We start from the raw sequence: 25,879 nt of genomic DNA on the forward strand, positions 1-25,879 counted from the left end.
CCACGTGCGCTCAGATAACAGCTCACCTCTGATGACAGGCTGATGTGCCCCTTGCCTCAATTCAGGACAAGTCTGAAGGGTCACACCAACATGAGAACTCCCTGTGGAACTGGCTGAGGCCTCTGTGGCTACCACATCCCATGGTAGTTCCCTTTCTCTCTGCCTATCCTGCTTCCCTCCCTCCCTCCCAGGGGTTCCTGCACACCCTCAGTGAGCCACCTGCACACAAGTCTCCATCTCAAAGTTTGTTTCCCAGAGAACCCACCTGATGACAACGCACATTTAGAGACATGAAGATAACCACCAGAAAAAAAAAAAAAAACAGCCTAAAAGTGATTTTCTCTAGGGAGAGGCATAGCAGCAAGGAGAAGTTGGCCAGGGGGCTGTTACATAGCCCTTCTGTACTCTGTTTCTTTGTTTGTTTTTAATTTAGAAAATTTCACATTGGTACATACTGCACTAATCCATATTCAAATTTCATTGATTGTCCCAATAATAACCATTATAGCAATTGTTTTTCTTTTTCTTTTTCTTTTTCTTTTTTTTTACATGATCCTCAAATCAGGATCATTACTGTATTTATCACGACACAATGTAATCATTTTTTGTGGCCCTTTACCAGTTTCTCACTAACCCCTCCCCCCCACTTTCCCACCCCTGGTGGCCTCAGTTCCGTTCTCTCTTTTTGAAAGTTCAACAAATTATTGTGATTATTGTATCTTTCTTTTTTTTGTTTATTTTTTAGCTCCCACTTATGAGTGAGGACAGGTGGTATTTCTCTTTCCGTGCCTGATTCATTTCACTTAACGTAATTTTCTCTAAGTTCATTCATGTTGTGGCAAATGGCAGAATTTCATTGATTTTTATGGCTGAGTAGTGTTCCATTGTGTATATACACCACATTTTCCTTATCCAGTTATCCATTGATGGACATTTAGGTTGGTTCCAACGTTTGGCTATTGTAAATAGAGCTGCGATAAACATGGGAGTGCAGGTATCCCTTTGACGTGATGATTTCCATTCCTTTGGGTATACACCTTGCACTCTGTTGTTTTTATCATGTACACTATTACTTTCATAATTAAAACTTTTTTATTTAAAAATTTATTATTTATTATCTTTTTTCATTTCACTATTAGGGGTTGGCATGTCTATGTAAAAACTTCAAGAATCCGATACTGTCACTCACCTGTTTTATTTAAACACTTCAGCTACTTCCCACGGCCTTTAGAAAATCTTTAAGAATCCTCAACTTGACTTGTAAATCCTTGCTGGGAAAATATAGAAAAATGGTCAGGGCCCCTCAGATGTTCAGAATCTTGCCGAACATCTAATGTAAATATGCATGTGCGCCCAGGTGTTCCTAATATAATTGTGCAAGTGCACCCAGGTGTCCTGGGTTATGGACTTAAGTATAAAGAACTAAGGGCTCTGATACCCGGTGCTCCGGACACTCCGGGAAGCCACTAAGGTGGCAGCTCCTAGCTCTGAATAAAGCCTATTATTTCTTCACCCATGGCTCCCAGGGCCTTTCCTATCACCTAGCTTGTAGACCTGCGTGTGAAGAGTTTGTGACCCAGTCTGGACAACGGGCTCAAGGGGTCTGTGAGCCCTAGCCCTCACTTTACAATCCCTCTCCATCTGGCCCCTGCTGAGTTTCCCATCTTATTTCTTGCCACTTCTTCTCACTCTGTTACCTGCTCATTTGTACTTTCTGTTTCTCTCCTCCTCCTGGGCTTCAAACATGCTGCTCTCTCTGTCTGGAATACTTTGTCTGTCCTGCACTCCACCAGATTCTCTCCTGTTCACCCATCAGATTTCAGCTTAGAGGTCACCTGCACAGGGAGACCTTCTATACCCTCCAGACTATCTTGGGACCCCTTCTATCACTCCCACAGCACGTCTATGTCTTCTTTCTCTCTCCTGAAGTTACGTATGTAACGTCTCCACTTCCTTTCTTCATCCACAAGGACTATCTAGCTTGTTACTGCTGTTTTACCAGCACCCAGCATAAAACTACATCACAGTAACTGTTAAATGTTTACTAAATAAGTGAATTTTGCTAAAAATGTTTTCTGGAGTCCCAACTCTGTAATCTGTAACAAATTAGATAACCTGTCTGAGCCTTAGTTTGCTCAAGTATGAAATGGGTTGTTTTGAGGATTAATGAGATATGTTGGTAAAGCCCTTAGCACAGTGCTGGGACATAGTAAGCATTTGATTAATACGTACTTAAAAATAAAGGCTGTATCAATTCACACTCATACCAACAGATTTTGACACTACCACTCTTTACCCTTTCCAACATCGAGTATTGTGTTTTAAATGCTTTTGTAAAGATTATAGGTTCAAAGAACAGCATGTCTTGGCTTTAAACCAACATGTATTTTCAAGCCCACAGCTTTTGTTAGTAAGATGGCTGCACCATGCCAGGAACATCATAAAGAAAGCAAATATTCAGTGCTCTTGTCTTTTCCTGTCACTGCTTATGGGCAAAGGAAGTGGTATCTGAGAAAGAAGCCTACATCGTGGAGGAATATTGCACATGGCCCAGAGGGCTAAATGGCAAGTATTCTTCATAGCACCTTCAGGTTTTGCCAGAGTCCTCTTGCTTGTCATTATGGGAAGACTGTGAGACCCAGCTGTCCTCTGCCAACCCAGGTGGAGACCTCTTCCTTGAACGTTTCTAAGTGACGTAGAACCCACAGGCCCAGAGGCCCCTTTACACTTCCTGTGTGGGGTTCAGAAACCTGCCTCCCCTCCCAGCCTCAGGTTCTTACTTCAGAAAATGGTGAGTCTCCCTCTTATAAAGCCCCCCTTTTAACCCTAGAATTGACAGCAATGGCCCCAGGGTGCTCATCTCTAGCAGATGTTTTGAAAAAGTACTCTGGTTTCTTTTTCAGAAGTAATAAGCTGACCCGTCTCCGCCATCTTAGTAGAGTAAGCACCCAGCCAGAGAAGGATGCAGTCGGCCACTCTCTGGAGAGTTCTGGGACTCTGCCTCTTGTCAGGTGAAAAGGATGGAGTGAAAGGGGGTGGTGTTTCTCCAGACCATTGGAAGGCTCACAGCCCTACCTTGTGCTGCCCAGTGGTAGCAAGGAGCCTCAGTTACCAGAAGATGTAAGGAACTGTTTGTGCTATGTTAGCGTAGGGAATTAGGGCTTGAGGCTAACAAAAAAGATATGCCCCAGATGCCTGGGAGACTGTTCAGAGAACAGCCAAAGAAAAGCAGTTGGGATGATTGTATCTATTGAGAGCAAAGAGGTCTCTCTGTCTCTAAGAACAAGCTCATTCTGTCAGTGAACTTACCCCAGCCCTCAAGAACAAACACAAAAGAGATTAGAAGAGCTAAGCTCCTCCTCTTGTTTGGGAGACCAGATAGTTGAACCCAAACTCTGCACAGAGCATATATAGCGAGTTCAGTATCTTTGAGACAATAAAACACCTCGTAATTTTCTGTCCTTTTCAAGTGACCAAGATCTTTCAATTAGTTTAGTCCTTTTTGAAGTAAGGTGGCATATAAATTGGTAAATAATGTTTTGTTGTTGTTTTGTTTGTTTGGTGGCTGGCCAGTACGGGGATTGAACCCTGGACCTTGGCCTTATCAGCACCACGCTCTAACCAACAGAGCTAACCAGCCAGGCCCATAAATTGGTAAATAACCAAGAGCATTTTCATGTCTCGTATGAGATAAATAATGCCAAAAAAAAAAAAAAGCTGCTATTTACTGAGTACCAGATACTATGTAGAGAAAAATTCTTTACATGTGTTAAGTGATTGAATCCTTACCTGCATCTTGGAAAAGAGGTGTTGTATCCCCGATTTTACAAATGAAGAAATTGATACTCAAAATTAAGTAACTTGTTTAAAACCAAACAGCAAGTGTTAAAGCTGATCTGGGAAACCAGGATTGTCTGTCTACAAGCCTGTGCCGGTCGGCAAAATGGCTCATGATGGTTTTATTAATTTCAAAGACCTAGAAAATGCTATCACAGCTGAGGCTCCTATCTCAGAGCCACAGCCATGATGTCTTCACTTCCTGCTTCATCTTGGGTTTCTCGAGCTTGAATGTGCACACAAATAACCTGGGATCTTGTTAAAATGCAGCGTCTGCTTTAGTAGGCCTGGTGTGGGGACTGCAATTCTGGATGTCTAATAAGCTCTCAAGTTTAGGAATCTGCTACTGGTCCAGGGAACACATTGAGTAGCGAGGGGCAGGGTGTGACTCCCACAGGGAGTAGCCAGGCATTTCTTAGAGGCCTATGGTATAAAGTATGCTTTTCCTTAAAAAAGAAAGAAAGACTATAAAAGACCCAAACTCTCTTAGAAATTTGGCATCACGAGAATGTGCTCAAGCTGCTCTGGGGATAAGACGGTGGTGAGAGTGTCTCATCCAATGTAGAGGCTGTTGGTAAAAGAAAGGTCTGGGTATACAGAAAACTTGAAGGCAATGCCAGGGAAGCCGGTCACTGTAATGAATCAAGTTATTGCAGAGTGGAGGCCCAGTGGAAAAGTGATCAGTCTCTTCAACACAGGCTCTAGCAGATGAGTAATCAGGGTTTCAAATATTTCCATCTCTGTCTCAAGCAGAAAACAAATGGAAAAATTGAACCATCAGACAAGCAGGAGCCAGAGATGAAACAAGAATCCCAACATTTTGTACACAACCAAGAGCTTGTTTTTCTTCCACAGAGACCAATTTTCAAAATGGAGGCTTGGTTACAAAATTCCTTTGCTATTTCTTCAGTTGTCCAAAAAGCGCCCCAACTTTTTCTTATCTCTGCTTGTCAAATATTGTGTGTTCATGTTTAATGCTAGATGCTCCTTTGCTGCTTCCTCCCAAATTGAGCAGGAGCTCTTTAGTCAAAACCCAACAGTAGGTGTCACTTTTCTGAGGTATAGAAATGACTGTGATCTAGAGGTGGTTGGGAAGGATTTTAGATGTTCATAAATGGTCAGACTGGACCACAGCCCTTTTTCTGTTTGGAATTGCAGGCACCCACAACATTTACTAACTTTTTCTTCCTTATTATTTATTTTCTAGTTGGCGCTTGGGGACAAGAAGGTGAGATATGCTTTCTTTCTTTGTTATGAAATCAGCCCAGCATATTTTGTGTTCATGAGTGGAGCTTTCTCTAGGCCTCCCACAGAGCTTCCACAGAGACCATCTCCTCCTTTGCCTTTTCCTCAAAAGTCTAGAGATATTTCTTGCCCAGAAGAGGGAAATAACAGAGATCATAGGAAATAATGAGTCTTAACTATTCAAAAGAAAAATTGAGATTGTTAAATTAAGTTGAAAGTGCCAACAGTTTCCACTTGTTTGCATTTCATATTTGATGTAAGATTTTGTAGAGGGTACATGGCCAGAATGCACGCACAGGGTTACACTGGATAAGCCTGTGGGGCAACATTTGGGTGCACATTCAGAATTGCATGTCTGAATACTCTGAATATGTGTGTACATGTGTGTTCATGTGTGTGCATGTGCATATGAGTTTCCTGGCCTGGACTTACTTTCTCAATCACAGCAGTAGAGTCAGGAGTTTCTCAATATTGGAAGCCTCTCTATTGAATCAGCTCCTCCAAACAGAGTGAACTAATGTTGTGTTTAAAGGCAACCATTGTGCCAGCCTATATTCTGCTGCACTGCCTAATTTGTAGTGTCCTTAGGAGCCATTTTTGTAAATAGTCATCAGATACTTAATGTAGGATGTAAGGCCCCAACCAGCTTTTCATATACAGCCAAGAGAATTTGAAAATCCATTGTTTTCTAAAAAGTTGAAGGAAGAGTCCTAACCCAGGAGGGCAGGGTCTGATCTTAGTTGCTAACGGGAATATTACTAATGGCTTCTTATCATTTCCTTTTCAGAGGATGAAGAACATGGTAAGAGGATTTTCACTCTATATGACTTCTTTTCAAATGTGGAGAAAATGGTCATAGTGGACAATCACCATAAGAAACAGTGAGAACTAGAGCTATTAGAGGGAAAACACAATTATCTTTCAGTAGGATCTGTGTGAGATATGCCTATATTTGTTGCTAGCTGTCATGTCATGATTGTAGCTATGCATGTGTGCTCAGGGAAGAATACACATGTGGGTGTGGGTTAGAGCTACCATGCATTTCGTAGAAACCATGAGATCTTTGAAGGCAGAGACCATGTCTCACCTGGCCCAGTGTCTGGCACATAGTAGGTCCTCAATGAATATTTTTGAATGAATAAGTAAACGAATACGTGATGCATTGCCAATTCCATCCCTTCAAGAAGCTGATGGTCTTGGTGAGAGACAAATAATTGATAATATAGTATGTTGCATGCTGTGATGTGGGTAGATACAGAGCAAAATGAAGCATAAAGGAAAGAGGGATAACTCCGCAGAGTGTAGTTGGGGAAGGTTCCCTGCAGTAGGTAATTCTTGAGCTGAGTTTTCCAGGATGAGCTTGTATTTTAGGGAAGAAGAATATTTTAGGCAGAGGAAATAAAACTGCATAGTGTGGGGTTCCAAGTCTAACTCTGAAGCTAGACTGCTGTGTTTAAATCTTGGCTCAACTCTCTATGTACTGGGTTTCTTTGAATAATTTACTTAACTTCTCTGTGCCATAGCATCATAATGTATAAAATGGAAATAATAATGATACTAAGCTTGTAGGGTTGCTATGAGGATTGAATGAGTAATTTATTTATGGCACTTGGAAAATTGTCTGACATACAGAAGGCAGTAGGTAAATTTTAGCTATGATTACATGGAAGGCACAGAGACTATAGATAATAAGTATTAACGTCTATTGAGCATATATGTTCTAGGTATTGCCCTAAATATTTTACCTGAATTTCCTCATTTTGTTCTTCTAACATCCCTATTCTACCAATAAGGAAACAAAGGCTTAGAAAATAAATCGTCCAATCACAGAGATATAAAAGCAGATTTATATGATACCGAAGCTCTCATTGTCTTAACCATTATGAAATACTATCTCTGGATGTCTATGAAATCTTTGTGAGCACACTTATTTCTAAGCATAGACATCTAGGCCTTCATATAAGTATGTATAAGTAGCTCTGCTACTGAATTTGTGCCAATAAAATTATGAGCAATTTTCTTTACATTTCTTTTTCAAACAAACATACCAAGTCGCGAATAATGTCTACTTACTTTTACATCATTTTATTTAGAATTTCTAGTTCATTTAACATTTCTTGGAAACATCAGTGTTGAAAAATTATAAGTCAAAATTATATCAACTATTCATTGCCATTATACTCAACTCCCAATTATTAGCAGGTGGAAAAGCCTGGAAAATGATTTGTTTACATTCTGTGCATTCTCACCCAGAGGGCTGCCTGAGCAACTGGGACAGAGCTCAGTTCCTGTTCTCCAGAAGAGAACTTGGATAGCAGGACCCCAAGAAGGAAAGGAGGAAAGGAACTAACATTTTTCTTGAGCACCTGCTATGTGCCATCCACTTTTACCTTCATAATCTATTTAACTCTCACAAAAACTCTGTGAGGTGGGTGTTTTATCTCCATTTCCCTGATGAAGAAATTGAGGCTCAGAGAGGTTAAATGACTTTCCCTCGGTCACACAGACTAGGATAGATCTGGGGATCAAACACAGGGCTTCTAACTCTGAGTCCAGTGCTCTTACCCCAGTAGCATGCTGTCTCTGAGCAACACTGCCTCTCCCCTCTCCCAGCTGTCATATCCAGGCTCTACCATAGCCAAGTGCTGCCTAGTGTTATAGCCACATGTCTTCCAAGAAACAAGGATGGACCCCCGGCCCCATATCCCAGGACAAAAATGCCTGCTGTGGGGAATGTGACTGGATCCCCAAATTACATTAATGGATTATTAGTTGATTTCAGTCGTGCACACCAATGGTCTCTTCCTCTGACAAAAATAGTCGAGAGTTGATTATACTCAGAGATAATGTAAAGTAAAGCCACTTTTTATTGGAAGAAGCATTCCCTTAAAATGTGTAGAGTGCTTCACATCATTTAAAGGCAACGAGAGAGAAAACTGTATGGGATAAGAAGAAAGATGTTTGATCTGTATTATGAGGGCTCTGTTAGTTACAGAGAAAGAATTTCTTAATAACGAGAAATATTTAAGCCCAAGAATCCGTGATTTAAAAGTGTAGATGTCTTTATCTCTGAGAAGACCCATTCATACCTATGAGTATCTGGAATATGGTTCTGGCTAATACAGGAAGATAAGCTTGAAGACTCCTAGAATTTTTCAGCTGTAGGACTTCAAGACTTTCTGAGTTTCAGTGGGTCTGGGTCCAGGAGCACATGCTGGTATATTCTCAATTTGATGCATCTGAGTTATATCTATGAGCGTATCTCATGGGCTAAGCACATGTCTAACCTTCAAGGCTTGGGGCTCCCTAAATGATAAGTTCCTCTTTGGGAATTCTTAGAGGACAGTGTCTAGTCCCGCTAGAAAAGTTTTACCTACAATTTAAACTGAAACCAGGATATTTTCTTACCACTCTTACCTTTTTTGTTTTCATATGATTTTATACAGAAAAGTGAGTACATTGGTCTTTTATTTCTGCCCAGTCTGAAGGTGCAGGTTGGTGGGTAAAGGAGAAGGGACTGACTGAGGGGATTAACCCCCAGAACTAAGATCCTCCAACATTACGTTTTCAACCTCCATTTTTGAAAGGTTCTATATAGGGACTTTTATGGGGTTTTCTTTACATCCATCCCCCCTTCCCAAGTCCCCACGTCCCTGCCTAAACCCTGAAGCCACCTTTCAAAATGTTCTCTAGCTCCCCTCCTCCCACATGTCCCCCTCTTCCCCACTCTCTAGCCAGTAGAGCTCCCTTCTGACAAGCAAACCTAGGACCCAGATGACCGATGACTTCCTGCACTTGATTGTTCTTTTGATACTAATCTGCCTTTTCTGAAGTTTTCCTGATGTCTGTCTTCTATTTCCATTCTCTTCTCTCCAATTCCCCAGCATATAAAGTCTCCATCTCAGGAATCAGAGTAGAGCTGACATGTCCTCAAGAATATGGATCTGACACAAAATGGGAAAAAGATGATACAGAAGTACCCGATCATCGTGAGGAGCAGCTATTACTAGAGAATTTTTCAGAAATGGAGGACAGTGGTTACTATGTCTGCTACAAAGGCGGCTTTGAGAAGAAACATTATCTCTACCTGAGAGCAAGAGGTAATACAAGTCCCCAAAGCAAGTGCCGTGAGGTTGTCTGGGAAGGACCATTTCAAAATGGCATTTTCAATTATTTTCCCTACCCCAACTCACAGTCCCCTGGTATCTTTATGCTTCCTTCCACACTCAATCCTGGGGCTCTCTGGTGCCACACAGCATCAGTATTTTCTGGAATATAGTTAAATACCAATATGGGGCTGTCTGGGTAACTTCAGTCAGTGATAGATCTAAAATAGCAACTTCCCAAGTGACAGGATTGAGTCATTTGCATCATATCACACTCAGAATGATGGCACACCAGTATGAGTTTCTCTGATGCTTTATCCAGAGATAAATTCTTCAGAAGGACTTGCAAAGGAGACTCAAAGGAACTACAAAAAGTTACATAGGCTAAAGCATGCTAATAAAATAATAATATAGCTAACATTTATTGAGTGCTTATTAAGTTTCAAGCGCTGTACCAAACACTTGCCAGATATTTTTTCATGTGATCCTCTCAACAACCACATGAGTTAAGTACTATTTTATTCCCATTTCCTAGATGAGGAAAAAGAGGCTTTTTAAATTGAAAACACATTTCATGATTCTCACAGCTAGTGAGCAATGAATCTGGGCCTTGGACCCAGGACTGTTTGACTCCAGAGTCTCTATCCACAACCCCCACACTTTGCTTCTTGTTGTTGTTATAAACATATTGAAAGGAAGGATTGGCCATGGCAAGCATGTGAGTATTGAGGGGACGGTCACCTTCGTTTGTTCCTCATCCGCATGTCCTGGTGTTTTCCTTTCCTGGTGATTCCTCCTCTTCTCCCCATCCCCATCCCCCGCAGTGTGTGAGAACTGCATGGAGGTAGATCCGATGGCAGTGGCCACAATTATCATAGTTGACATCTGCATCACTCTGGGCTTGCTGATGCTGGTTTATTACTGGAGCAAGAATAAAAAGGCCAACACCAAGCCTGTGACTCGAGGAGCGGGTGCTGGTAACAGGCCCAGAGGTAAGACTGTGGAGTTGGGTGGGAGGAGATTCCCGCCAAGGGGGATGTCCTGCCTGGGCCAGGATGGGGAGCAAGTCCACAGCTAGGTCAAAACAGCTTCTATAGAACATTCACTGTGATGCTAAGATCTCAGGAAGGTTTCAAATCTCAGATCACTCCTCTCCTTCCCACCCTAGAAAAAGTTTATAAATGTGATGGGCTTCCTCAAATGCCTGTCAATGCTCTGGAATAATCAGATTCCATCCCCGAGCTGTGGGAAGAGAGACTCTGGGTTGTTAGTTCCTGCCTTTTCCTCTTCCTTCCCCCTTGGAAAGAAACAATGGAAGGACCTTGAGCTGAGGAAAGTCAGATAATGATGAGAACAGTGTGGAGGTCCTTGGAGATGGGATGAAAGAAAGGAAAGAGAAAGGGTGGCTGAGATGGAAACAGGGAGAAGTAGAGGAGAAAACAAAGAGGTTTGCCAGGTCTTGAGCCAGGTCTCGTTGCCACAGTCAGTGCTGTGAGATTGGCGTTCCCTCATGAAAACAAATGCTTCCCCCCCCCCCACCTTTGCAGGACAAAACAAGGAGAAGCCACCACCTGTTCCAAACCCAGACTATGAGGTAACAGGGGACAGAGTGGGCCAGGAAGCAGGGGAGGGTCTTCTGGGGGGAGTTGGGAACAGGTGGGATTGTCCATTTTGTCTACCAGATACTTCACAGCCCCTCACTCAGGGCTCCCAGGACAACACACCATGTGCCACTCTGCCTCCTTCATGGTAGAACAGGACCATCTCCAAGGCTGCATGGTTTCCACAACCACGGAGAGGTGGGGGGAGGGGGAGTAACACACAATCCTCTTTCTCGAGCCTGTTCATTGGCTGAGATACAGCCATCAGAATACCATATGTGCAAATTCTAACAGTAAATTCAGGACTAATGTTCCACCAGCATGCACCAGTACAGACTTATCACTTATTAAAATATTAAAATCCTTCATTGGTAAATAGCACCAAGCCTCCTCCATTCTGCCCCACCCTTCACACACACACTGCTAGACATCACAGCCCCTTCCCCATGGGCTACCTCTTGATTTAGGGTAACTAAAGAGTTAACGCTTGGCATAGCAGAGGACCACCAGGACTGTTCTGATTGGATAGTGTGTACGCACTACTAGTTGCTAAATATTTTGAATATCACATCTGGATAAACTCAACAAATACCTACTTATTTGAGCACCAGCCAATCAGCTGCTATTTATTTTTGCATGAGTGACTTCATTTAACCCTGAGAAAAGCCCTGCGAGGTGGGTCTTTAGATTCCCATTTTTGAGATGGAAAGATGAGGCTCACAGAAGCAGGGGACAGGCTGAAGTCCCCTGTCTGTCCATGCCAAGTTAGAATTCGCACCTGCCTCCAAGTCCAAGTCCAGAGTTCTTTCCACTGGACTAAAGCCTCGATCTTCAGTGTCTTTTCTTTCTTAGGAAGTACTTCCTCCCACCCTACTGACCACCCCCTCTCTGTTCCACCCCCAGCCCATCCGCAAAGGCCAGAGGGACCTGTATGCTGGCCTGAATCAGAGAGGCATCTGACAGCTCTGCAAGACACTGCCTCCCACTGGCCCAGGTCTGGCTCCTCTCTGGGCACCCTGCTTCTCCCTGTTCCCTGGACACATCTAGGACCCCACAAGAAAACTGTTTCTCGCCTCATGGTGAACTCACACCCTACAGCCATGTCCCCAGCTCTCTCATTCCTGCCTTCTCTGCTGGTGCCCAGTCCTAGAATACTGCTGCTTCATTGTCCTTTGAAACAGCAAGGCTAGTTGCACCCTCACACCTGGCAAGCCCTCCTGGAGGGATATTTATTTCTGTCATTCACTCCCCATCAGCTCCTCCCTTTTCCTAAGGATGTTACTTCTCCCTTCAGTTCCCTCCTTTTCCTGCGTATAAGTTGTCCTCCTCACTAACTATTCCATCTACCCTTCTATTTTTCCAGCTCTGTCTTTTGCAACCTTCTCTAGGGATGGATCGGGTAAATGTTCACAGAGGTTCTGCCCCATTCACAGGTCCTGGCCCACAGCCAGCCCTGTGCTCCGTCCCCTGTCCCCACTGTAGGCCACCTGATGGTTATTTGCATCTTCATGAATGGGCTAGGCTCCTCTCAGCTGAGAGAGAGAAAAATAAATAAAATGTACTTGGCTGAAAGAGTTGTCCCACTTTTTTGTGAGGCCCTCAGAGGCTGCCATGTTTCCTAAGACAACTCGGGTCCTCCCTACCTTTGATTATATTCTTGGCTATGATCCCAAATGCAAGCCCGACTTGTTTTCACAGCTAATGAGGGCATTATCTGAAGCTCTCTTTGGAGAAGATGTAAGGGAATAAGTAAAAGAGAGAGGAAGAAAGAAAAAAGAAAGAGAGAAAGAAAAAAAGGAGAGAGCAAGAGAGAAAAGGGGAAAGGCGGGAGAGAGGAAGGAAGGAAGGGAGGGAAGAATGGAAAGGAAAGAAAGTTCGACCAACCTCTTGGAGGAAAACATCGAGAGTGGCAGAGGGGGACTCATGGGTCGCCAATGGAGTGGTCAGTTCAGCAAAAGCGTGAGACAGAAACAGGCCTTGGAAAGCAGATGAGGGTGACAGAAGAGAAGCGGGGAGAGGTAACGGGGGTTGGGGATGGGACGCAAGGGGCCAGGAAGAGCCGCTGAGCCGGGGCTGGGGGAGGTGGGGAAGGAGGCACTCACCAGCGGGCACAATCCGGCGGCGGGGAGGCGGGGAGGCGGGGAGGCGGCAGCCGCACAGCCGCACAGCCGCACAGCCGCACAGCCGCACAGCCGCACAGCCGCACAGCCGCACAGCCGCACAGCCGCACAGCCGCACAGCCGCACAGCCGCACAGCCGCACAGCCGCACAGCCGCACAGCCGCACAGCCGCACAGCCGCACAGCCGGCGCCGGATGTGGGCTGCGCGCGCTCCGCGGGGCGAAGGCGAGAAGGGCCCGGCGGAAGCCAGGGGCCCGGAGGCCGGTGTGGGGGGAGGGCCTCGCTCGCAGGCTCCCACAGCACACACTCAGCTCAAGGACAGAGGAGGCCAGAGCCTCGAGGCCAGCTCACACCAGCAGCTCTCTCCCTCGGCACTCAGAAATCTCCCTGCGGGCGACAGGGCTATTTACGACCGCGACTAGAAAGGCCACTTGTGATTAGCAGCCCTCCACAGACCGTACTTAGCCTCGGGCTCGTGGCTACTGCTTCTATTTGTTGGTCGCTGCTGAAGCGCGGCGTCTTTCCCTCTAAGCAAAAACCCTGTGCTCAAAAAGAGTCTCCGTGATGTTGCCCATCACTAGCTGCTGATCTGCAGGCTGGTCCAGGGGCAACAGTTTTGTCCCGGGTATATTTGATTGTGCCTAGTCAAAGGGAGGCGTGTCTCAGTGTGATAAAAAACAGTGACAGCTAACATTTATTGAGCATTTACTATGCTCCAGAAATTGTGCTTAGCATTTTAAATGTGTTGACCTAAAAAGGAAACTGAGGCCAATTACATATAGCGAGGATTTATTGAGCCAATATGACGATTGCAATCAGGGAGACACATAGATCAAATCACCCCGAAAATGGGTTTGGAAGAGGGCCAGTAGAGCTTAGCATTTTATAATCACAAGAAGGGGAAAGGGGCAAGGAAAAGAGAGAGAAAGACAGCCCCACCTAATTACTTCATTGGGTTTTCTATTATAAATGACATGTAGATTTGGGATTGTTACTAGTTTATATCCTATATGCAGAGATCTAGGGTAAGGATAGTAAGAAGCATTCTAGGTTATTTTATGGCTCTCTGGTGCCATTATGGCTGCTTCTAAGTAAAATGGTCTTATGGTAACATTTTCCAGGACAGGTGGACGTGACTACTGACTTCTCCTAGATCTCCCAGGGAGATCTGGTCCCAAGGCACTACAATTTAGCTGACCTGGTCAGAGCAGATTCCTTTGGTTATCGCATGTTTTTATCTATTTGATATTTACAGTGACCCAACAAGGTAGATGTTGTCGTCCTTGTTTTACAGATGAGGATACTGAGGCTCAGAGAGGTTAATTTTGCACTAGTCGTAATTACTGAGGGGCAGAGCTGGAATTAGCAGCCAGAGCTGTCCAACTTCTATGCTCTGAACATCTACCCAGCACTGGTGGTGATCATAAAGAATGTTCTCAATGTTCCTGACTTAGGAGGCTATATTTAATTGTGCGGGTATTCCTTCCACGAGTACTTTTCTAATCACTCAGTGTGGCAATCAGCACTATGCTAAGTGCCAAGAGGATGCAAACAGTTCTTGTCTTCAAGGAGCTTGCAGCAACACAGGAACAAGGGATGTGATGGAGCACCCAGGAGGGTTACAATGTTGCAGGTGTTCAGAGGCGGAAGGAGAGAACTGAGGCGGCAGGGAAAGCTCTCCGGAGGAGAGACTTGATCTGGGCCATGAAGGGAAGGATGCATAGAACTTGGAGACCAAGGAGAGGGCACTCCCGATTGCAAAGAAGGGTATGAACAAAGCCTTAAGGCAAGCAATCTCCTCCCTGGAGAAGCAAATCAACTTAAGGAAAAGAGAAGGAAACTGGATGTTGTTGGGAACTTATTATGTGCCGGCCACTTCCAAAGTATCAGCCATGCATCATTCACTCAGCCCTCAACATAACACTGCAAAGCAGGTATGATTATCCCCATTTTGCAAAAGAGAAAACTGACTCAGCAATATCAAGAAACTTTCTTAAGGTCCCACAGCAGGAAGTAATGGCCTAGAATTCAGACCCAGATCCTCTGGCACATGCTTTCCACTAATGTGTCTGGTTCTGCTTTGCTGCAATACCGTGAATATGGCCGGTCCCCAAACTGCATCCTGGGACCTCATGGCTCCAGGCTGTACCTGGTCACATCAAAGCAAAGCAGCTGACATCATTTTCCTTGTCCCTGCTCAGCTCCCTCTCCTGTCCCCTGAGTGCAGAGCCACACTTTCAGCACTCTTCTCAAGTGCTCCCCCAATCCCTGCCCTGCTCCTGTGAGCAGATGAAGGCTTCACAGAGGATAAGGGCTACCCACCCGGCCTGCAGCCGACTTCTTACCCACTCTCTCGCTTGCTTCCTCACTTTAACTTCCAATATCAAGAATGAGACATTTCTCACTCACTCAAAACCTCCATCCCCTCTTTTCTCATCTGCTCAGTGTCACATGGCGTCACCTCTTTCTCTCCCCAGTACTATCAAACTTTTCCTTTTAACTTGATCTTTCCCCTCTGCCGCATGCTTCCATCTCTCCTGTGCTAAGATAAGCTCTCCCTTGACCCTGCATGACTCCTTCCCAGATATCTCCCTTTCTCTCTCTGCCCTTCTCAGCCAAGTTTCCCCAAAGAAAAGTTTGCACTAGCTAAACCAACTTCCTCGCTTTCCCTCCAATCCTCAGCCCTCCGCAGTCCAGCTTCCTCCTCCACCACTCCAGAAACTCTCTCAGAGGTCACAGTGCTCTCCTTCTTACCAATTCCAAGAGGCCCATCATGAGCCTTTAAAGAGCAGACCTCTCAGCTGGGCGGTTAGCTCATTTAGGAGAGTGTGGTGCTGGTAATACCAAGATCAAGGGTTGAGATTCCCATACCAACTAGCCACCAAAAATAAATAAAATTTTTAAAAAGAGCAGATCTCTCAGACATGTGTAGAAGGTCAACTGCTGATTCTCTTGGCTCCCAGGGCACCCTCTTTCCCTCCTCAACCTCTTGCAATTCCTTCTGACTCTCCTTGTGGGCTCCTCCTCCACCTACTCCTTAAACGCTGGTGTTCCTGGGCCAGCCCATCAGTCACTTGGGAGAGTGTGGTGCTGATAACACCAAGTCAAGGGTTAAGATCCCCTTTTAAAAAAAAATCACGCTGGTGTTCTTCAAGGTTCTGTTCTCATCCTGATGCTCTTCACACTCTGTATTAGTCCATTTTGTGTTGCTATAAAAGAATACCTGAGACTGGGTAAATTATAAAGAACAGAGGTTTTTCTGGCTCACGATTCTGGGACAGCTGCATCTAGCGTGGGCCTCTGGCTGCTTCTACTCATGGCGGAAAGTGGCAGCAGTCAGCTGGTACAAGCAGATCACGTGGCGAGAGGAAGCAAGAGAGAGAGAGAGAGAGAGAGGCGTGGCGAGAGGAAGCAAGAGAGAGAGAGAGAGAGAGAGGAGGTGTCAGGGTCTTTTAAACAACTGGTTCTTGTGGGAACTAATAGAGTGAGAACTCACTCATTACTCCCTCCACCTATGGAGAACACTAATCCAGTCATGAGGCATCCACCCCCATGACTCAAACTGTCACACTGGGGATCAGATTTCCACATGAGTTCTGGGAGGACAACACATCCAAACTCCATCACGCTCCATCTGTTTTCCTTAATTCCCAAAGCTCTATCCCCAGACCTGACCAGGTAGTCCCTTGAGCGTTAGACATATTCTGAGTGTATTCCCCTAGAAGTCCACAGACTCCACAGACACCTCAAATTCAAGATGTTCAAAACTGAAGTCATCAATCCACCCACCACCCCACCACCAATCTCTCGAACCATCTCCTCCACCCGTATGTCCTGCCCCAGTGAAGGGTAACACCATCTACCTAATGATTAGGCCAGAAACCTGGGAGTTGGCCCAGATGCCACCTGCACCCTTATCTTCTACATCTAATTGGTCACCAAACGGTACTCCCTAAACAGATCGTTAATCTGACTTCCCAGTGTTTCAGCTGCCAGAGTTAAGTCTTCCATATCCCTACATGCCTTCAAGGACTCATCGCCTTTTACAAGAAAAAATCCGCATTCCTTAGCCTGACACTCTAGATCCTCCGCCACTGGGTCCCCTCTACCTCTCTAGTCTCATCTTTCAACACTCATCACCTTGAACTTTCTGCTCTAGTAAAACTAAACCTTTTAGGTCTCCTTGCTGTCCACCTTCATGTTCCTCCCCTCCCTGTCTTTGTTCATGCTGTTTTCTCTGCCTGGACTATCCTTCCCTTGCCTCCATTTTTCACATGACTTCTACTCATTCCTCAAAACTAACCAGATGATGATCTCTTCCAGGAATCCTTCCCAGTCCCTCTCCAAACTAGGCTAAGAGCCTTGGTGTCATAGAACACCATTTATGACTCTAACATATTCTCACCATTATAATCGATTCATCTGTTTATATGTTTAATGAAAGGATGGATGAATGGATGGATGGATGGATGAGGGATGGATGAATTTCTTTTCTACTAGATATGAGGACAGGATCTGAGCTGAGTATATCCAAATCATACATAGTTCAGAGCCTACTTCATAATACACCCTCAATAAATATTGAATTGAACTGACCTTGATGATAATACTTATGGAATTTCCAGAGAAAACCAGTATGATATTCAGGGCTTATTAACATATAGAAAAACAATCATAAGGAACATACTGAAAATCTATGAGCACAGAGCCCATACCTAAAGGAACATTCCATTTCTCCTAGTCCTTGGTCTGGACTGATGTCTAGGAGCAGCCAGTTAAAGTCAGCCTCATCTTAGGCAAAGACACTTAGGATGGCAGTGGAGGATAAAAGTAAAAATTGGGGGTAGAGTGCATAGAAGTTTTTTCACTGAATGACCCAGTAATTACAGATTATTCAGAAAGGCCAGAAAGGGAAAATGTCCAAAAACTAAATGCCTCCTCTCAGAAATGTTGGTTCTTAGTCCTGAGACTTCTCTGGTATAAGTCTTGGTCCCATTTCTGGGCTAGAGCATGACTAGGAGATAGAGACCTGTTCACTTGGCATGTGCCCGTTCTCTTGCCCTGTGAAGTCCAAGCAACTAAATGTGGGGACAAAAACATTTCCCAACTTTTTCCAAAGAGTCCTTGAGCTATTTAACCCTTAGTACTCTTTCTATTCAGGAGTGCCTCAAAATGGAAGATTGGAGGAAATGCTGAGAAGCCAGGCAGACTTTGACTTCCTGATGACTCAGGAGCCAGAAACAATTCCAGCATCACAGTGTAACTACGGCTACATCACCACATCCTGTTCACTCAATAACCTATGGACTCAGGAGTTGTACTTACTTCAGTTCTATATCCCCAATCCCAAAATTAGAGCTGACCAGAACAATGCCTTTCTCAATTTTCCCATTTAGCTATATTCCTGACTCTGAGCATTGATTTCATTTATAAAGTCTGACTCCACAAGTACCTGCTGGTTTTTAATGCTTACTGCTGTCAGGGCCACAGAATCCTATCATATGTCCTTGGAAAGATAATAGAGGAGTTGGAAGTAGAGTTGAAATGCTCAGCAGCTTTCCTACTTGGGGCAGAGGCAGAGTAATACTGGAAAAATGTGGATGCTGAGTGAGGAAGATAAGCAGAATCTAGGAAGGATGTAGATTATATATGGGATGCAGAGGATAGAAGGAATACACTGAATACATAGAAGTACCACAGAATTGCATCAGGATGCAGTGCATAGATGGGACACAGCGGAAAGGAGGAAGGTAATATAAAGGACAAAGTAAGAGTATAAAAGAGGAGATAAATTTATGCCTCTAGCCAAGATGGAGTAACAGGAATTGAATGTATCCGTCTGCCTAAAAAAACAAAAACATGAGACAAAATGGGTAAAAACAATGGTTTTTAAGACATTAGATACTGGACAACAATGGACAGCGGATCCCTGAGAGGTGGGGGAATCAACAAGGGGAGCTCTGAGATTGCTCCAGCTTATTGCCTAGAGAGAGTTTCTCGGCTGTGGCACAGGGAAGGAGAAATCAGGCAAACCCCAGAGATCTCCCTATCATGAGGAGATAGAGATGGGAGGCCAAGGCTTCTAGAGTTTGTAGGAGAAAGTAGGAGAGGGGAGAGAAATGCACACAGAGAGAATTCCAGAGACCTGCAAAGGGTCCCCCTCAAGCCTTTAGATAAGTAGTGATTGGCACATGCATGTGAGGAAACTATGAAAGGCTAAAGAAAGGACCACTTGAAATTGTTAGAGGGGGCAATCCTTGCAGCCCACACAGGGCTAGAAATAGTTCCTGTGCCCTCATAATTCAAGTGGCGTTTGGACAAACACTCACAAGGATTTTGCCTCAATATTGGGAGAAAATTAACCCTATACTAAATGTTGTACTGGTCCTGTCTAAAAAAGCTTCAAAGCAAGGCCCACCCAAAAGATCAAATTTTTTCCAAGTAATTAACTGCATCCCAGAACAAAGTTTAAGAAAATTTATAGGAACACAAAAATATATATCACTCACCAAGGTAAATTTTATAATTTCTGGCATTCAACCAAAAGTTAGCAAGTATGCAAAGAAGCCAGAAAATTCATCTTCTAATGGGAGGAAAAATCAATTAATTGAAACCAACCCAGAAATGACACAGATGATAGAATTACTAGACAAAGATGTTAAACAAGTTATTTCACATGTCCAAGAAGCTAAAGGAAAGATTGAACATGTTAAGCAGAGGCATGAATGATATAAAAAAGACCCAAATCAAACTTGTAGATTTGAAAACTACAATATCTGAGATGAAAAAATATGCATTGGCTATGTCTAACAGCAGGTCAGATATTGTGGAAGAAAAGATTAGTTGGCTTGAAGATATAACAATAAAAACAATCCAAAATAAAAAATAAAAGAATAGAAATAGATACACCATGCTAACACCCGTAAAAAGAAAACTAAATTGGCTATATTAACATCAGAAAAAGTATACTTCAAAGAGCAAAGAATGTTACCAGGAATGAAGTGAGTGGTCATTTAATAAAGCCAAAGGAATCAGAGAATAAAATAATTCTAAATAATTATGCACCTAATAATGGAACGTCAAAATAACTGAAGCAATAACTGATAGAGCTTTGAGGAATAATAGATGAATCCACAACTGAAGTCAAATATTCCAACATGTCTCTCTCAAATAGTGGTAAAACAAGTAGACTAAAAATCAGTAAGAATATATAAACCAAGTTGACTTGATTGACATTTATGAAACACTCCATTTACCAATGACAGAATGCATAGTCTTTTCAAATGCACACAGAACATTTATCAAAATAAACCATATTTTGGGTCATAAAACAAATCTCAATAAATTCAGAAGGATTAGAGTCATGCAATGGAATTAAATTAAAAATAAATAACAGAAAGGTAACTGGATATAGTGAACAGAATAATGCCTCCCACAAAGATGTCCATGTCCTGATCACTAGACCTTAGAAAAGGTCACCTTACATGGCAGAAGGGACTTTGCAGATGTGATTAAAGTTAAGGACTTTGTGATGGGAAGATTATCCTGGGTGATCTTGTTTTGCCCAATGTAATCATATGAGTCTTTAAGAGTGGAAGCAGAAAGTACAAGAGTGGGTTAGAGAGAAGAGATGAAAGAAGAAGAAAAGATACAAAACATGAAAGGAATTCAACCCATTATTTCCAGCTTTAAAGATGGAGGAAGGGGGCCATGAGGCCAAGGAATATGGGCAACCTCATGAAGGTGGGGGTGGCTCTCATTGTATAGTCAGCCAGAAAATGGGGACTTCAGTTCTACAACTACAATGAGCAAAATTCTACCATAACCCAATGAGCAGAAAATGCAGTCTCACCTAGAGCCTCCAGAAAGGAATTCACCCTGCCTACACCTTGATTTTGGGTCAGTAAGATCTATATCCTACTTCTGAACTATGGAGTTGTAGATAATAAATTTGTGTAGGCTTAAGCCACTACATTTGTGGTAATTTGTTAGGGCAGTAATAGAAAACTAATACATTGGAAATTCCCCAAACATGTGGAAAGTAAATAATGTAGACCACAGGCCAAAGAAGAAATAAATGGGAAAATTAGAAAGTATTTAAAACTGATTGATAATGAGAACACAACACATCAAAATTTGTTAATTGCTGTTAAAGCAGTATTTAGAGGAAAATGTATAGCATTAAATGTCTATCTTAGAAAAGAACAGAGTTGCTGGCTGGTTAGCTCACTTGGTTAGAGCCCGGTGCTGATAAGATCAAGGTCAAGGATTTAGATCCCCATACCAGCCAGGCACCCCCAAAAAAGAAAAGAAAAGAACAAAGGTCTCAAACAATGACCTCAGCTTCCAGCTTAAAAAAAAAAAAAAAAAAACTAGAAAAAGAGCAAACAAAACCCAAAGTAGAGAAAAGAAAGGAAATAAAAAAGATAAGAGCTGAAATGAATACAATAGAAAACAGAAAAACAGCAGTGAAAACAATGAAACCACTGTATTTCCTCTCCCATCACCACTGGGCAAGGACAGAATAAATGTTTGTATGGATTTTAGGGGAAAAAAAGAAGAAGAAGAAAGAAAACAATGAAACCAAAAGACGGTTCAGAGATCAATAAAACATAAATCTCTAGTTAGACCGATCAGGAAATAAAGAAAGAAAACACAAATTACCAATATCAGGAATGAGAAGTGACATCCCCACAGGTTCCACAAGTATTAAAAGGATAAGAAAGGAGTGTTACTGTCTTAGTCTGTTCAGGCTGCTGTAACAAAAATGCCATAGACTGGGTGGCTTAAACAACATTTATTTCTCCTGGTTCTGGAGTCTGGGATGTCCAAGATCAAGACATTAGCAGCTTTGGTGTCTGGCCCACTTTCAGGTTCATAGATGGCTGCTTTCTTGTGGTGTCCTCACATGACAGAAGGGGTAAGGGAACTCTTCGGGGTCTCTTTTATAAGGGAACTATTCTCATTCATGAGGGCTTCACCTTCATGATATAATCACCTCCCAAAGGCCCCACCTCCTAATACCATCACACTGGGGGTTTGGATTTCAACATATAAATTTTAGGGGAACACAAGCATTCAGTCCATAACAGTTACAAACAATTTTATGCCAATAAATCTGACAACTTGGAAGAAGTGAACACATTCTTTGAAAAAGTTCACTGACAGCTTTGTCTAATAAATAAATTAAGTTTGTGGTTAATCTTCCCACAAAAAAACTCCAGGACCACATGGCTTCACTCATGATATCTACCAAAGATTTAAGAAAGAAATAATACCAATTCCACATTGAAAGTTGAAGAAGGAATACTCCTGATTCATTCTATGGAAATCAGACTTACCCTGCTTAATTTTATGTGTCCATTTGGCTAAGCCATGGTACCCAGATATTCAGTCAAAAATGTCTGGATGTTGCTGTGAAGGTATTTTTTTAGATGAGATTAACATTTAAATCAGTAGATACTGAGTAAAGCAGACAACCATCCATAATGTGAGTGGACCTCACCCAATCAGTTGAATGCCTAAAGAGAGAACAGACTGAGTTCAAGGAAGAAGGAATTCTGCTTCTGGACTGTCTTTGGAGAGCTGCGACATCAACTCTTCCTTGAGTCTCCAGCCTGCCAGCATACCCTGCAGATTTTGAACTGCCAGCCTATACAATTGCATGAGCCAATTTCCAATTTCTGCAGAGAAATGGAACCAACAGGAGATTAGATGATGGATAGACAGATAGACAGAGAGACAGAAAGATAGATATAGATATAGATATAGATATAGATATAGATATATATGATGGTACTTCAAAAAGTTCATGGAAAGATTCGTATTACCTTTTAATTTTATTTTTCCAGGAACTTTTTGAAGTACCCTCGTGTGTGTGTGTGTGTGTGTGTGTGTGTGTGTGTGGCTGGCAGTATATGGATCAAATCCTGGACCTTGGTGTTATCAGCATCACACTCTAACCAAGTGAGCTAACTGGCCACATCCTATTGGTTCTGTTTCTCTGGAGAACACTGACTAATATTCCCTGATATTAAAACCATACAAAAAACATTACAAGAAAAGAAAACTGCAGACTAAAATCCTTCATAAAGGTAGATGCAAAAATTCTTAACAAAATTTTAACAAATTTAATACAATGATACGTAAAAAGAATAATATATAATGACCAAATAGAGTTTATTTCAAGGATGCAAGACTGGTTTTAAAGATGTCATCAATGTTATTTACCATACTATCATATCAACAGACTAAAAACATAAAACCATATGTCAGGGTTCTCCAGAGAGACAGAACCATTAGAATATATATATGAGAGAGAGATGAGAGAGAACTTGTTAGGAAAATTGGCTCTTGCAATTGTGGAGGCTAAGAAAACCCACGGTGGGCTGTCTGCAAGCTGGAGAACCAGGAAAGTGGTAGAGTGGTCAGTCCAAGTCCAAAGGCCTCAGAACCAGAGAAGCTGATAGTGTAACTCTCAGTCGGAGGCCTAAGTTCTGAGAACAGGGGCAGAGAGGAGTCACCGGTACAAGTCCCAGAGTCCAAAGCCTGGAGAACCTGGAGGTGTGATGTCCAAGAGCAAGAAAAGGGTGTCCCAGCTCCAGAAGAGAGAGAAAGTGAATTGGCCTTTCCTCTATCTTTTTGGATAGAGGGCCATCAGCCAGTTGGATGGTGACAGCCCCCTTTGAGTGCAGATCCTCCTTACTCAGTCCACTGATTCAAATGTCAGTCTCATCTGAAAACATCCCCACAGACATACCCAGCAACAATGCTTTACCAGTTATCAGGGTATTCCTTAATCCAGGCAAACTTATACCTAAAATTAACCATCACACCATATAATCATGTCAGTGGATGCAGAAAAAGCATTTGATGATAGCCAACATCTATTTTAGATAAAAATTCTCAGCAAAGTTGCTCTACTAGGGCATCTAAGAAAAACGTACAGCTAACATCATACTTAATGAAAGAAAATGCTTTCCCCCTAAGATTATAAACAAGGTGAGAATGGCCTCTCTCCACTTCTATTCAACATTGTACTCGAGGTTCTAGTCAATGTAATAAGCCAAGAAACAGAAATAAAACGCATCCAGATAAGAAAGGGAAAAGTTAAACTGTCTTTATTCGCAAACAACATGATCATCTATATAGAATACCCAGTGAAATCTACCAAAAAAGCCACTGGAATTAAGAAGTAAGTTTAGCAAGTTTGCAGGACATAAGACAGATACACAAAAATCAATTTCAATTGTATATACAAGCAATAAACAATTGGAAATTTAAATTGTAAAAATACCCTTTACAATAGCATCAAAAAATATAAAAAATTACTTAGGGATAAATCTGAAAAAAATGTATGTTTACAGATTGGAAGACTCAACATTATTAAGATGTCAATTGTCCCCAAGTTGCTCTATAAATTCAGTGCAACTCTGATCAAAATCCCAGCAGGCATTTTTTTTAGTAACAGAAGTCAATTCAAATGGGAGTGCAAAGGACCTAGAATAGTCAAAACAACTTTCTTTCAAAATTGTATCCCAGCCATTCCACTCCCGAGTATTTATCCAAAAGAAATAAAAGCATATGTCTGCACAATGACTGATAAAAAAAATGTTCATAACAGCTTTGTTCATAATAGCCAAAATGAGGAAACAACTCAAAAGACTATCAGCAAGTGAATGGATAAACAAATTGTGGTATATTCATACAAAGTAGTACTACAGAACAATAAAAAGGAAAGAACTATTAGTACATGCAACAAGATGGATGAATATCAGAATAATTATGCTGAATATAAGAAGCCAGATTGAAAAAGGGTACATATTTTGTTTACATAAAACTCTAGAAAAATGAAAACTAATCTATAGTAACAGAAAGCAGATCTGTGGTTGCCTGGGGGTGGGGATGAGGATGGGGAAGGATCTTCTCAAAGGGTTGAATATGTTCATTATCTTGATTGTGGTGATGTTTCACAAGCGGATACATATGCCAAAATGTATCAGATTTTATATTGTAAATATATATAGTTTATTCATGTCAGTTTACCTCAACAAAGCTGTTTAAAGAGAGAGAGAGAGAGCGAGCAGCAGGAACAAGTCTCCAGAAGGGCTCAGATGGAACACAGTGTTCCTCAAGTTTGGTTTCACACTGGAATCACCTTAGGCAGTCTTAAACATCCCATTGCCCAAGCTGCACCCCAGACCAATAAAATCAGAATCTCAGAGGTGACAATCAGGAATCAGTGTTTTTAAAGCTCCTCAGGAGATTCCAGTGTGCAGCCAATGTTGAGAAGTGGCGAATGGGGTACATAAGAGAATATGAGGAATACCAGGGATAGTGTGCAAGGCGTGGGAAGGATCCAAAGTGTGGGAGAAACACCAGCCATGGGAGGAAAGCTCAAGGTAGAGGGACCCAGTGGGAAAGTAGGATCTTGGGTTAGGATGACCACAGTAGTGGGGCTCTAAAGGGTAGGAATAAATCATAACTTTGAATGAAGCATGTGTGAATTGGAAGTTCATTCAGTCTCCAATGAAATTAGGGTCTGTGTGTATCCTGAGGAGATGATGGGCAGAATCATTAGGTCTCTGGCAATGGGGTTGTTAGGTCTTTTCCTCTGGGAACCCTGGTCTAGAAAACTCCCACTGTTATTAAACTGTCCTGAGATTCTTGAAATTATCTGTGTAATCAGAGAAGAAAAGGAGGGGTTTCCAGTTCAGGGATCCAGGAACAGGCATAAAGGACACCAGAGAGTAAATGGCCTCGATTCTTCCTCTCAACGAGACACTCTCTGAATTTGGGCTGCTTCAGAATTATCTGAGTGATACCTAGAGTAGGTCCCCAGTATCTATATTTTTAATAAATCCCTCAGGCTCCAAAAATTTCAGAACCACCACTAACCTAAAGGCTAAAAATGACACCTATTGAAAATGTCCCAAGCCCCCACCCAGTCTCAAACTCCAGCTTTCCAAGT

General features: G+C 42.7%; 1 protein-coding gene across 1 annotated transcript; it reads left to right on the top strand.

Annotated features, from left to right (window-relative positions):
* The first annotated feature begins 2,962 nt into the window (after nt 1–2,962).
* On the top strand, nt 2,963–11,749 carry LOC134377185 (T-cell surface glycoprotein CD3 epsilon chain). Its single transcript, XM_063095800.1, is given in 7 exon segments — nt 2,963–3,011; nt 5,045–5,065; nt 7,589–7,615; nt 8,961–9,182; nt 10,013–10,180; nt 10,736–10,782; nt 11,693–11,749. Coding segments are annotated over 7 exon segments (591 nt in total).
* Nucleotides 11,750–25,879: the final 14,130 nt, after the last annotated feature.

This window comes from Cynocephalus volans, chromosome 4, assembly GCF_027409185.1.
Source record: "Cynocephalus volans isolate mCynVol1 chromosome 4, mCynVol1.pri, whole genome shotgun sequence".
NCBI classification, from domain to species: Eukaryota; Metazoa; Chordata; class Mammalia; order Dermoptera; family Cynocephalidae; genus Cynocephalus; species Cynocephalus volans.